The 14564-nt window shown below is 46.4% G+C and overlaps 1 protein-coding gene across 4 annotated transcripts in view; it reads left to right on the top strand.

Annotated features, from left to right (window-relative positions):
• Positions 1–218: 218 nt before the first annotated feature.
• NADK (NAD kinase) overlaps positions 219–14564 on the top strand; it is a 74183-nt gene continuing 59837 nt past the window's right edge. The window contains exons 1-2 of one of the 4 annotated variants that reach the window (XM_085879848.1): positions 219–547; positions 5029–5109. In XM_085879848.1, coding sequence (XP_085735974.1) covers positions 321–547; positions 5029–5109 — 308 coding nt within the window. In that variant the 5' untranslated portion in view covers positions 219–320. The remainder of the gene's footprint in view (positions 548–5028; positions 5110–14564) is intronic. The other 3 variants (XM_085879846.1, XM_085879845.1, XM_085879844.1) reach the window with 3 other exon arrangements.

Below are 14564 nucleotides of genomic sequence, written 5' to 3'. Positions count from 1 at the left end.
AGATGGTGCCCGGTAGCTACACCGTGCTCCATCTTTTGCTGACCAAGATGGCGCCCGGAAGCGACACCGTGCTCCATCTTGGGCTGACCAAGATGGCGTCCGATAGCTACACCGTGCTCCGTGTGTCGTGAATGACGATGAGCGTTCTAGGTTGAGGGGATCCCTTGACCGTTTCCTGTATTGTGATTTCCTCCTAATTTGAATGTACGATTTTGACCGCTAGGGGAGTAGCGAGCAGCGTGTTATTGTTTGTGTGTAAGAAATCGTGCGGTGAAAGTTCAAACCGAGTTAATTGGTTGGTGTTGTTAATTTCCTCCTCCATGGAAGAAGGCAACGGTGCGGACGACGGTTGTAAGGACGAGGCTGCGGCGAGTGGCGGGCGCGGTCTCGCCTCACAGAGACCCGGTGCTTCGCAGAGCCGCAGCTGCACGAAGGTGGACAGGAACCGAACGCGCAACGAGGCCGCCTTGGTGGGAAGTCTGCCGGGGTCGTCGTGGGACGGCATGTCGGGCCGTGGCAGGGAGCGCGGGGGTAGTCTTTCCTACAGGTGAGGACACCGTAAACCACCGAGTTAAACGTTGAAAGGCCCGAACAACGTGCAGCACACACAAACACCCGCTTGTTCCACCTCGTATTCATGGTGTGTGATCAATAGATACCGTGTCAACGTGCACCTGGACACCTGCGTGCTCACGCGACGCAGGTAAATGGTCATTTGGCTCATGTCGCCCGTGCTGTTTCATCCTCCGAACACTTTCAAGACGAAACGTTGTTTTCTGACTTGTGGGATTTGTGTTTGAAGGTGACGGAATGAGAAAAGTCAGTGTGACGAGGTACGTAATATGTAGATGACACCGCCCTTCACGCCATCGGTTGGGAGCCACTGTCGGGGATGCCTCTTCGTGGTGGTTGTACCCCCTGGACGAAAGTCCCACATTCCCTTCCCACAAATCTTCCCACATTCTTCCCTGCTGGATGGATTCGTCAGGGCAGCGCGGTCATGGTCAGAGTGCTGATGGAGTCCATGGACCAGCCCTTTCCATCTTCCTTTCTCTCCCACTCCGTCAAGGCCCTGACTGTTCGGGGCTATACAACGACAACAGCATCGGTGGGCTGTGAAGCCCTTCACATTCTCCGTATGCACCACCTTTCCCATCGTCATCTCACACCCTCTCCTGATGCCTGGTGTTGGCTTAGCGGTTAGGGTGGCGGCTTGGGATCCTAGGGTCCTGAGTTCAAGCCCCGTCGGCCGCTGAATTAATATACACCGGGGGGTTGACTCGGCCCGTCGTCCTTCCGACGTCGGCGAAATGAGTACCAGTTCCAGTGTGCGTACTGGTAGAGGGGCACTGCATTCAGCGACACAGTCGCGCTTCAATAAATGATAGCTACCCCGGCAGCTAAGCTGCCATACGACCACCACCGACTGCTCGAATGGCAGAAAATGAGGCTGTCCATTTGAGAATGGCTTTTAAAGTCATTAATAGGAAATAAAACATGGTATCTCAGTCATGAATAACGAACACAAATGTCTGTTCTCAGATGCAGGTCAGGGTTGTGAATGGAACTCGGACAAGGCGCGCACTGAAAATGGATTCCACGTTTACTGCCGTGAGCTTGGTTTCGCACAAAGGATACGGCAGGGATGGCGGGATTTGAAAAAGCACTTTCAGGAAGAAAGGATAATAAAAAATTCGGGCAATGACGGAGGGTGAGGGTTCTGATCGCACATGGTTGGGCAATTGACTCGCTGTCCCCATCTGTTTGGGTCTCTTCAGGATGATTGTAGGTGGTGGCAGGTGTGTGTTGAGGCCAGGTAGGCTGTTGCTGGTGATTTAGTGAGGCTCTGCGCAGCTCATCAGTGGAACTTTTACAGCTCTTCTCTGTCCTTTATTTTGGCTGATGGCCTTTTTTCCCCCTCTGTCCATACTGGGCGATCCACGTCCGAGCAATTTGGTGGGGATGGAGAATTGGGTTATGTAGGTAGTGAAGGAGAATTGGGTTTAAGTCAATGAGTCAACCCCAACCAAGCTATAAATGATCTTCCTGGTGTTTCAGAGGCAGGACGATTCATCACTGTGTGTGTGTGTGTGTGTGTGTGTGTGTGTGTGTGTGTGTGTGTGTGTGTGTGTGTGTGTGTGTGTGTGTGTGTGTGTGTGTGTGTGTGTGTGTGTGTGTGTGTGTGTGTGTGCGCGCGTGTGTGTGCACTCTGTCTCTTGGATGGACGTTAAACGGGTGTCCTAACTGCCGGCATTAGTCGTTGATTGGCGTTAAAGATCCCACGATGTCCTCCTGGAAGAGTAGGTGAGCTATTGCTGGCACCATGGCCAAATCCTAAATTCTTACCCTAACTACTTAGTTTAGCATCAGGCCTTGCCAGCTGGATCGTGGATGACTTGGGCCAAAAATCTCCCCCAGCCAACCCCACAGGAAGGTTGGAATAATTGTGGCCGTTAAGGAAGAAGAAGAATAACAAAGAGTGGAGGAGGCGGGGGGGGGGGGGGGGGACTAGTTAACACAAGCTTGTGGAATTGACTTGGTGGCATCAACATGAAGCCACACTCTGCCAAAGCTGTGCTTACAGCTCAGAAACCCCTTGTACCCCATCAGGTACTCCCAGTCCCACCCCTTTCCATGAGTCTACATTGTGTCTCAGTCTTCAGCTCCCGGCTCACACCCTCCAAGAGAACCCTTACTTTCCTTATTGTCTCCCAGTTAGGACGTTCTTAAAACTTGTTGACAACTTTATAATCGGAAATGTTCTTCATTTATGGATGATCATCACATCACAAAATATTTATTCAGCAATTGAAGATTTAAAACCTTAGAACAGAACGTGAGGCTTGTGTAATTCTGTTTTTCTGTTTGGCAAAGTGTTACAAGTAAGCATTTTAATTTTATTTATTTGTTTATTTACTAAGTGGTGTAATACTTAATGGATGAGCTTGCAAGTTGTAAATAACATGCATTGGTAAACAATGGATGTATTGTTACATTTGGGGGGAGGGGTTAGGTTTGGGGGTGGGGTGGTTATTAAAATTAAGTTTGAGAATTCTGCTTGTGTTTACATAGATGATAGGACTTTTGAAACTTGTATTCAGTGCACATGGATATGGATAAATCTTCTTTGTTTGCACGCTGGGAGACGGTGTTTTAATCCTTATTAGCGAGAAAGGATGAGGACGTCTCGCGTGTCTCCTATGTTGAACCGGGTGGGGGCTGAGCGAGAGAGATGCTTCGGCACTTCATTGTCGACGCCTGGAAACTCCTCTCTCCTTGTGTCCTGGGTGAAGAATAAGAAGACCCGACCCTCCACCTCAGCCTCCCGATTGGCAACGAAGCAGGCGATTCGAGAGCGCAGCTACGCCGCTGATTGGGTCACGGCGCTGTCGCTCGGCATGGGGTGGCCCATGATTGGCAGGGAGGGTCAACGTGGATGCTCACCCGGTGGATTTTAGGGGGTTTTGCCATGCGATTGGTGCGTTTTCAAGGTTGAGACGGTCTAAGTGAGACTCGGTGAGGTTGCGTAGCTAGTTGAGTTTGCAGAATGTCCTGCTCAATGAGCTGCTCTTACCCAGACTAACCTGGGTCTCTCTCTCTCTCTCTCTCTCTCTCTCTCTCTCTCTCTCTCTCTCTCTCTCTCTCTCTCTCTCTCTCTCTCTCTCTCTCTCTCTCTCTCTCTCTCTCTCTCTCTCTCTTGTCTGTCTGTCTGTCTGTCTGTCTGTCTCTCTGTCTTTCTGTCTTTCTCTCCTTTTTCTTTCTCTCTGTCTGTCTGTCTGTCTTTCTCTCCTCTTCCTTTCTCTCCTCTTCCTTTCTCTCCTCTTCCTTTCTCTCCTCTTCCTTTCTCTCCTCTCCTCTTCCTTTCTCTCCTCTCCTCTTCCTTTCTCTCCTCTCCTCTTCCTTTCTCTCCTCTCCTCTTCCTTTCTCTCCTCTCCTCTTCCTTTCTCTCCTCTCCTCTTCCTTTCTCTCCTCTCCTCTTCCTTTCTCTCGTCTCCTCTTCCTTTCTCTCCTCTCCTCTTCCTTTCTCTCCTCTTCCTTTCTCTCATTTTCCTTTCTCTCTGTCTGTCTGTCTCTCTCTTTCCTTTTCCTTTCTCTCTGTCTTTCTCTCGTTTTCTGTCTCTTTCTCTTTGTCTCTTTATTTCTCTCTTCCCTGCCCGGTTTTATTTAAATCGTACCATTGTCAGTTTTTACTGGGCTTATCAAACTATTTCACATTTCACGACCTTTTACTTAACTAACATAAATACTGAAGTATTTTATGACGCAACAATAACGGTTGTGCACGTTCTAAATTCTAAGTTTCATAACATCAATAAATGCATCATCAACTGTTCAAATTTGTTCAAGCATAACATCACAACAAAATACAGAAGTTCTGATTTTCGTAATCAGTATTTGTCTTACATAATACGTTACCAAACGCACTTGCATTGCATCGTTCGCACAGTGAGTACGTGCGATGAACGTTCCCGTTGATGTAACTAATAAGCTGCACAAAGCTTTCTGATCGATGCTTATCTGAGTAATTGCACTTCTCCAGCACGTGCTGGTGACTTCATTGTACACGAGTCCAACACAACTTGCCAGCGCTGTTCTTCAGCTCTGAGTTGAGCACATGTCTTGGCGCGTTTCCCTTTTTTTGTAATGTTGGCTCAGCAGGCGACATAGTTTCCTGAAAACGGTGTGTGTGTCTGTGTATGCGTGCACATTAAAAATAACATTCAGAATGAGCTTTTTGTTGAATTTATAATGGAAAAGAATTTGCCAAATTTAACTTTTAATAGTATTTTGCAGTTTGGCAAATGACACCTTTTAAACAATGCATCGGACATGGTGCTTGCTATATATCGGAGGTTTACTAAATTTACACTTGCTTCATGTGTAATAAACTAATATCAGTTTGCACTTCTGATTACAGCAGAGCATCATGCTAGCTTGTAGATAAGGACTGTACTTTATTAACTGCCCATACTCTCCATTGTCCCCCCTGCCCCCCCCCACCCCCACTCCCATGTATTCTTCATACAGTAGGCGATCTCTTCATGGACCTTCTCCAGACATCCATTTTGGACCCAAGGCATGCATGCTGAGGAATCAAACCACTGTTATGTAAGTAAGCTGCTTCCTTGCTCTGTTTCAATTGATTTGCCCTCTGACAGTGCTGGATGTTCGGCAGTGCCGCCTGTTTGAATTGGCTTGCCCACTCCAAGTTTTGTTATTTTTCTTCAAATCGATGACCAATTCACTGACTTGTGAGTACAGTAAGCCCTCCATATTCACAAGGTCTCTTTTCGTGAGTTCCAAGTATTCTCGAATTGGTAACTGTAGGCCTGTATCAATTCCGAATTCGCGACCCATCGACTTCACGTATTCTCGAACTTGCGAGGCCATATCACCATAACCCCACGTCACTTCCAACTCACTGAGGTGCTCAGACGTTCAGACTGTACAGTACTATATTTGGTTTGTATGTGTAGCGTGGGTACGGCAATCCTTCTCACAACAGTTCGTAAACCGCAAACACCTCGCTGTGCCTCACAATTCGCTATTGTGAACATGTGCTTTTATTTTTATTTTTTCCTTATTAATTGCCTTTAATAATTGCCTCTAAGCATAAGATGAGTGGGGATGGTGAGTCTGCCTGAAAGAGACAGGAGAAAGTGATGAGTTTGAGCGACAAAAATGAATGTGTTCGGCATTGGACAATGTAATCCTCCTGAGGAATCGACCTTCTAGCTTCCCTTAAAATACCACCATCGTCGTCATCACGTCATCATCACCGTCATCGCGACATCATCATCATCAAATGTAATTTATAAAAAAAAACTCTGTTCCGTAAAGTGTAATTTGTCTTTTAATCATTCTCCTTAAACATTTACCAATCTGACTTTGGAACCTAACCTCCTTTCTCCCACATTAAACCAAGGCATCCGTTTTCATGAGGTTTTCGATGAACGTAACCTTCGCGAATATGGAGGGCTTTACTGTACTTGAAGTATTAAACAAACACACACAAAAAAAAAATCTCATCCACCTGTTTATTAATTGCAAATGAGTGTTTCAGCTTGGGTGCAATCATTGTCGGAGCTTTGGCAAAATTGTCAATTTCTTTGATGGAAGAACGGACTCTCACTCGCATTAATCGAGGATTTGGGTTCATCAGAAACAAAAACGTCCATTGGTTGTGTGTTTGGTTGTGCCAAATAATTTGCTGCCTACGAACTTGTTTGGCTTATGTTGTGGCTCACTGAGGCGGACTGTTTCATTTGTCCAAGCCGGCGGTGTAGACTGTTGTTTTAATTTTTGTTTGTTCTTCATGTTGCATCTTAAGTGTTCTGCTATTATCGGCAAATGGTTATGTTTCTCATGACTTTTACAAACAAACCTGCTCATTTATACACTCTGGATTACTTGCACAACACCACTGATGGTTTGACATTGCACACGCATTATGTTCCAAACTCATATCATCACATGTGATGTTTTGAATTGAATATTTACAAAGAGAATAGTTCTTTGTTGACCAACACCATGACTTGTGACATAGTATGCAAATGTTATCAATGGCTCCCATCCATCCATTGGGACCATACTCTGCGCAGAGCATTGGTGCTGCTTAAGCAGTCACCTTGGCTATTTGGCACAACCCTGGACGGGTCACCACTCCGACACAGTATACCAGCAAACTGACACTCATTTTTCTGACCTCAAAAGGATGACAGGCTGAGTCAACCCCACCTGGCATTAATTTAACTGCCGAGTGGGATTTGAACTCAGGATCTTCGGATCCCAAGCCCAATGGACCCCTGACGACAAAGTTTCTGCTTGGATTCTGGGCTCCAAGGTGCACGTTGGCGTTTTTGAAAGATTTTTCTTTTCCATGACGGCTGTTTATATATATATATATATATATATATATATATATATATATATATATATATATATATATATATATATATATTTTTTTTAGCTTTTAGCTCACAAGGTGAAGTTTGTAAACTTCATGGAAAAAAAGTCGTATACATCCTCATTTTATCTTTCTTAGTTGAGCAGCTAAAGCCACTTCCTATTGCCCACAGTAACATTAGACGGGTCAATATACTGCCTGACCCCCAAAAAATTGCAAATTTTTGTTTTATGCTTATTTCTAGTAGTTTATGATGTGGAAGACAACATATTAAAAGTTGGACAATTTTGACGCATGGGAAAGTCCCTCAGTGACGTCAGAAAACAAGATTGCTGCCGGCAGATAAAACGTCAAAAAATTGACTGATAATCATCAGACCACTAACAATTTAAAGTTAATTTTGCACCAATATTTGTATTATGATCGTTGCTGGTAGTTTATGCAGTGCTAATCCTGAGACCATTCGCAATTTAAAGTAAATATTTAGACAAATATATGTTCTTTGATTGTTTCTGCCAGTCTATGACATGGAAAGCAACATATAAAAAAATGGACAATTTTGACACATGTGGAAGTACCATATGCCTTCTAGTCTTAGATTCCAGTTTCATCGTCCTTCTCCTCCTCCTCCTCCTTTAAACAATGCCACCATTGCTCTGCAGCCTGCAGTTTCAATAACATCCTGACTCTGCTGTGGTTTACAGAACACCTTTGAGCTGTCTATCAGTTCCTTTTCTTTCTTGATGATTCTTTGAAACCCTGACTTCTTTCCAATCCCAAAGACACGAGACGTTGCGTCACAGCCAGTTAATGCATGAAGGAACAATATATCTCTGCAGACTGCATTTCCAAGTATCTGCTGAAGGACTTTGATATTGTAGACATTTGATTTTGCCTTGTCAGAACGGAAATAGAGTTCAATGCAGTTTGTGTCCACCATATAGAAGAGCAGGAGGAGAAGGAGATCTGTATCTTCTCCAATGAGGGTTGTAGATCTGGAAGCCGCATTTGCGATCTCAATATCAGCATCTCCCTCTGCTTGGATCACCTCACAGCCTTCCTTGCGCAACACCTCTATAATCAACAGTATCATTGCCTGCTTGTTTGACTCATTCGACAGAAAGTCCTCCTTTTTCCCAACAAATTTTGTTGACTCCATAATGTTAACCTTGGTGGCATTCTTGTTTCTATTCCGACGTTGATGAGAACAGTCCTTTGTGCTTGGCCCAGCCTCATAACCATCAAACACAACAGTAGCTTTGCCATAGTGTCTGACTGTAAATGAGGCATATTCATCTGCAATGGAACTGTAGGTCAATCCCTCTGTCCACTTTAAGTGGTGAATAAGTGATCCCCCGTCAAGAACATAGTGATCTGTTCCTGGAACTGTCTGGTTGACAGCATTGTCAGATTTGGTTGTAGCATAATTCCTTATTGCCTCCGCCAACTGTGGTTTATCTGGCTGGCGCAGGATGTTTTTTTGCCTCAAAAAGAGACATTGGGTATGGGCAGTGTTCATATTTCATCACTTCACCTATCTGGAGATCTCCCGTCTGTGACACGACTAAGAACCTCTGGAATAGTAACGCTGGATCTATTGTGCGGTCCTCAGCAACTTTGACTGCCCTGCTGGATGCAAGTGTCTTGACTTTAGAACTCCTTTTGTGTGAATAGGAGTAAGCTGGGTGATCATCCATCTTCTTGACAATGTTACTACCTACTTTGAATAGGTCATGAACATTGACATCCTCATTTGCGGTAACCCCTGTGATGATATTGCGCAATGACTTGTCATCAGAAAATGGTGTGAAGCTGTCCAGTTTTTCGGCAACTTTGCCACGATCAGCTTCATCTCGACTCACCCTGGATGTTGTCTACTCCTTATGTTGTTCACTTGTTGAGTAGCTACTCGAGGTCAGTTCTTGCATAGCAAGGTTGTAGGAGGACGATATGGTTGGAGACAGCGTCCAAACTGCTCTCTGGTGCTCTGACATCCCACTTCCTCGAGTCAGCCCCCCTTGGCTTTTCAGTGAGCGCATTAATGTCTGTTCTATCACAAGATCAGAGCCTAGGCCAGCCCAGTATTGGTCACTTCGCCGGATTACATGATAACCAGATTGGAACTTCTGATGAACCTCAGGGTTGTCATCCTCTAACGCAAGCATCTTCTCGAGATAGAGTCGAGCTGACTTCAGGTAATTGGGATGGCCAGCAGCTGCAAATATCGGCAAGCAAGCTGATATGGCTTGGAGATGCATCTCCCAGGACCCCGTCCGATCAGCTGCCACAAGTGCCCTTGCAATTCCCAACATACGCTGGTAGTTGAGCCAAAGTGCACTGGTTTTCGAGTCCTTTGCAAGTTTATTCCTTTCCTGATCAATCTATTGTCAATGAAATGAATGCACTCTGATTGCAACACAGACTCTATAGTGTCACTTTCGACAGTCTCCAGGGAAATGTACAGTCGCTCCAGTTCTGCCACTTGTTCTTGAAACCCAGGGTCAACTTCCACAATCTTGCCAACAACCTGACGTGTAAGACACTGATCCACAAGTAAATGGCCACGAAAAGCACGTTGCACCGCCTTCCCACTCAACATGTGCACAACAGCATTTTGACCATACACTGTTTCCAGGATCTCTTTCAGTCCACTTTCATCCATCAAACTTCCAATGGCATCCAACAAATTCATTAATGTGTGGAAGCTCCCAAGCAGTAGCACTGCATTATGGATTGGGTTATCAGCAGGAAGAACATTTACTATCTCAGAGGCCTTCCAAAACAGCGGTTGGTCAAATGTGATGATTGCTGGCATGTTGTGTTTTGATGCAAGTTTGCTCAGGTAATCAAGAGTTGACAAGATGCAGGTTTTTGTCACCTGGGTTCATATCAATCATTGGGAGAAACTGTATTGAGGCTTTCCCTGGGTGATCACACTCCTCATGCAGAAAGTGCATCATGCCTTGCCAATTTGGTGCACTCTTTTCGAAGTAAAATGACATCTCCCATAATATGTCAATTGTGCGATCACAAATTGATAACAAAGGGAGGGGCTGAAATTTGAGGTTGCGGTTGATGTGCTCTGCATAGCGGTAATCTATTATATTGATCGTCAGTTCGACGAGCTTCCTGTCAGACATTTTCTTTCTAGATATGATGTGGCTAGATTGCCGCCCTGGTGTAATAGCTGCTATCATGCCCATCCCATGAAAGGTACCCTTTCCATCCGACGTTATGTTGTGGTCCGCATTGTCTCCAGCAAATAACAAGGATGTATCAAGAATGTCGGTGTCACCTCCAAACACATCCGGAGCAAGAGAAGAGGCTGCATTTACTTCAAACCGTTGCACTTCGGAGTAAGATGAGGAAAAGCCAAAGGTTGATAGACTATCTATCAAGAAAGGAGACCGATACAAGTGATGCATTTGCACATAAAGACCAAGCTGCAATGGTGCAATTACAGCCCTTGGATGCACTGCTTGGATGACTGCTTGTCCAATACCAGCAACCTCCCTAAATGTATCTTTCCCGACCAAAAGATGCTGCAGCAAGAATCGCAGGCTCGCTGGGACATACCCCAATGCAGCAGTAAGGCTTATGTCTGCAGTAGTTGGGTATGTATCCCCATGTGGTGCAACTGTTGTTTTTATATCACTTTTTATTAGTTTTGCAGCAGTCTGAAGAATTGCACGTTTTTGTGCTTCTTCATCATCTTCTCGTGGTGCATTGTAGTGGTCACGGAGGATCTGGGACGTTTTTTCTCTGAATGTCACAATGTCTTTTAAGCCTCTACCCTCTGCCATGAATATAGATTCACCATATCGTTTTTTAAGCTGTTCCTTCATGTATTGGTTCCCATATGCATTGGATTCACTATCACCCAGGTATTGTTCCATTCTAGCCACGAGGTCTGTAATTGTTAACTGTTCCTCATCATTGTCTTCAAGAAAAGAGCACACCTTATCGAAAGCCTCATTCTGGTCACTGTCCTTAGGCCTTCCCATTTTTCGTCTCTTGTTTGACTCAGTCGGCTTGAACCGTTGTGGTATGTCTCGCATTGTGCGAAAATTAATGTTGCAGGACTTGTGGTACACGCAGTCAACTGCATGGAGATCACCCTTAAAATATTCAATGCGGCCTTGAACAGCAATGGCCCATTCATCGCTCCTTGTTTTGCAATGAACTGATATAGTGTTAACAAATGCGTCAGTCTTCACGTAGCCAAAACTGGCTGTTTCTGCATGGCCTCGCTTTGGGTCCTCTTCCTTAACTTCAGTGCCGCAGAAAAGGCAATGTGTTTTACTGTCATATGGTCCCAGGGAAATGCGAGCACTCCTCTTGACTGATGGACCTGATTCCGCATGATCCTTCTTGGTTAAAGCAATGTCCTTTTTGTTTATGTGATTCACTCGGCATGATTTGTGAACACTGGTACCAGCTAGAATTCTGATATCGACACCCCTTTCGGCACTTGCACGGTTGATGCCTTCTGCTCCTTTCTCACGAACTAATACTGTTTCCTCACAGTCCAATCCCCTTTGGCATAAAGGGCAGGTCTCTTTACCATATAAAGAGTTCATTTTCTATCTCTGTAAATACAAAAATGAGATCTTTCAGAAGCATGCAGTCAATTTACATTGGCCATATACATTGAACACCATCAGAGCATTCTCCGCCCCTGAAACCGAGATATTTATGTAAGATATATATGAGGAGGAAACATACTATGGAATAATCTGCATAGTGGTTCGTTTTCGACGTAGTGAATCGTGCATGGTTTTGTGACATTTTTATCATGTCAAAAATTTTTACTTTCCCATGGTCCATTTCTGTCCAACTTTTGATATGGTTGTCAGGTCAGGTTCGATCTGTAACCTGCTACAGGTACCATGTAAACCTGTACTAACCTGTTCCATGGTCGGGTTGTCGGCGACTAAACCGTCTCCCCCACCAGGTTTTCTGGTGAGGGGGGTGTTTGGATATAGACACCCAGCAGGATTAAAAACAAAACCTGTCAAAGGGCGGAGGAGCTCCTTGTGAGCCAACGGGCATCCATATCTAGTGCCCAACTGTGTCTGCGGACGTCCTCCTGCAGTTGGGTTACTTCTTGTTAGGAGGTTGGTGGCAGGATTTGCACTCCGGCCACTGTAAAACCCTTCATTCCGCAAAATGCAAAAAAATCTGAAAACCCACTCCGTGGGAGTACCTCCTGTGCAGCTTCCCTTCGCAGGGCAGCTCACCGGATGACAGGATTGGGGCAAAGCCTTCGGGACCCCCAATCTTTGATGATAGGAGGGAAACCACGGGGTAACATCCCTGGGTCAGATTGCGGGAGAGTGTGTCGGAGTGGTGCTGAGGTGTTGTCCACCAGACGGCGGTCTCCTTGGGTTAACCTGAGGCGGTCCCTTCGGGTGGGTGCCTGGAATGTCCTATCCCTAAGAGAGGATGATCACCTGTCTCTGTTATCATCTGAGCTCAAGCGTTTGGACATCGGGATTGCAGCTCTCTCTGAGGTTCGGAGACCGGATTGCGGTGAGATAATGGGGGGTGGTTACACCTACTATTGGTCTGGTCGCTCTGATGGTTACCATACCCAAGGAGTTGCTGTAGCTGTGTCCAATAAGCTGACCCCAATGATAATTGAGGTAACACCGGTCAACGAGCGAATTATGAGATTAAGGATTCGTCACTCCTTGGGTGTCATTTCCCTGGTCTCTGTTTATGCTCCGACTGAGGCGAGTGATCTTACCGTGAAGGATGCATTCTACGCCACACTCGAGTCTGTGGTTGATCAGTGCCCCAGACGAGATACACTTCTAGTCTTGGGGGATTTCAATGCATCGACTGGAACTGATAGGGACGGTTATGAGGTGTGTGTTGGTCCCCATGGGTCAGGAACTATGAACCAGAATAGCACTAAGTTCCTTGACCTTGCAAGAAGTCATGGACTTAGGGTGGCTGGTTCATGGTTTCAGCTCTCACAAGCTCATCGCTGGACTTGGTATTCCAACGCTGGCGGTGTGGCAAAGGAGATTGACCATGTCCTCATTGACGGTCGTTGGAGGATGATCCAGAACTGCAGGGTCTAGCGGAGTGCTCAGTTCCTCAATACTGACCACAGGCTTGTTGTAGCAACTCTAAAGCTGCACCTTAAATCCTGGAGAATGGTACCATTCCAGCCTAGGCTGGATGTTGCCAAGCTCAGGGATGAGAGAGTAGCTGAGAAGTTTGCGAACAGGCTGATTGGACACTTGGGGGGTCTGGGTGCTTTGGGGGGTCCTGACGAGTTGTGGAGCGCCTTCAAGACCACCGTCCTTGATGTTGCCGGTGGATGTCTTGGAGCTCACCGCAGGGCAAAGAAGAATTTTGTCTCTCAAGGGACACTGGATACCATTGACCAGAGTCGCAGGGCCAGGCTGAATGGCAGAGCTGAGCTTTTCAGGGAGCTGAGGCGTAAAACTGTACGTGCACTGAGGGTGGACAAGGAGGCCTATGTGCGAGGAATCTGTGAGGGGGTAGAGCATCACCTGTGGACAGGTGATTCTCGTCCTGCTTACAGGGGAATTCGCGCATTACGTTCATCCAAGCCCATCCCTCGGAGCACTGCAGTTCGAGCAGAGAGTGGTAGGCTCTTGACAGAGGAGTCTGAAGTGAAGGCCCGCTGGGCCGGTTACTTTGAGCGGTTGTACCAGGCTGATCCCCCAGCTGTCGAGTTGGACGTCAAGGGTGTTACAATCCCTGTTGCTGACCCTCGAATCAACTGTGGTCCACCTTCGCTTGTGGAAACACGGGCTGCGGTGAACCAGTTGAAACGGGGCAAAGCTCCAGGGATCTGTGGCATCCATGCCGAACTTCTCAAGGCTGGTGGAAATGCTGCACTCGTGTCGTTGCATGCAGTTTTGTGCTCTGCCTGGAACACAGGCATCATCCCAACTGAGTGGAAGAGGAGCCTTGTTGTCCCTCTCTGGAAAGGGAAGGTTGATCGCCAAGACTGCAACAACTACCGAGGGGTGACGCTGCTCTCAGTGCCGGGCAAGGTCTTTGCTCGGATAATTCTTGATAGGGTTCACCACGCTTGAGCACCAGCGTCCAGAGCAGTCAGGCTTTACACCAAAGAGGTCAACGATTAACCGTATCCTTGCCCTTCGTGTCCTCACCGAACGCAGACGAGAGTTTCAGCAGGGGCTGCTTGCAGCCTTTGTTGATCTCTGTAAAGCGTTCGATTCAGTGAATCGGGATGTCCTCTGGAGGATTCTTGGTCTTCGTGGGGTGCCACCAAAACTGATCGATCTGATGTCTGAACTCTACTCTGGTACTGAGAGTGCTGTGAAGTGTGGTGGTACCATCTCTGACTTATTTCCAGTTGTTACTGGAGTTCGTCAGGGATGTGTACTTGCCCCCACACTTTTCAGCACTTGTATGGACTGGATTTTAGGGAGGATGTCGGAGAGATCAAGTTGCGGTGCATCGTTTGGGAATTTCAAGATCTCGGACCTTGATTTTGCAGATGATGCAGTCATCTTTGCGGAGACTTTAGACATCCTTTTGGGGGCCCTCGAGGTGCTGAATGAGGAGTCGGAGCCGCTGGGATTACGGGTTTCTTGGGTCAAAACTAAGATCCAGGCTTTCGGTGACATCTTGGATGCTGCTGTCCTGT

This window comes from Eptatretus burgeri, chromosome 4 (genome assembly GCF_056783735.1).
Source record: "Eptatretus burgeri isolate ZD-2024b chromosome 4, Ebu_testis_v1, whole genome shotgun sequence".
In the NCBI taxonomy this organism is placed as follows: Eukaryota; Metazoa; Chordata; class Myxini; order Myxiniformes; family Myxinidae; genus Eptatretus; species Eptatretus burgeri.
The sequence above is the reverse complement of the archived record's forward strand: the minus strand, read 5'-3'. Positions and strand labels throughout refer to the sequence as shown.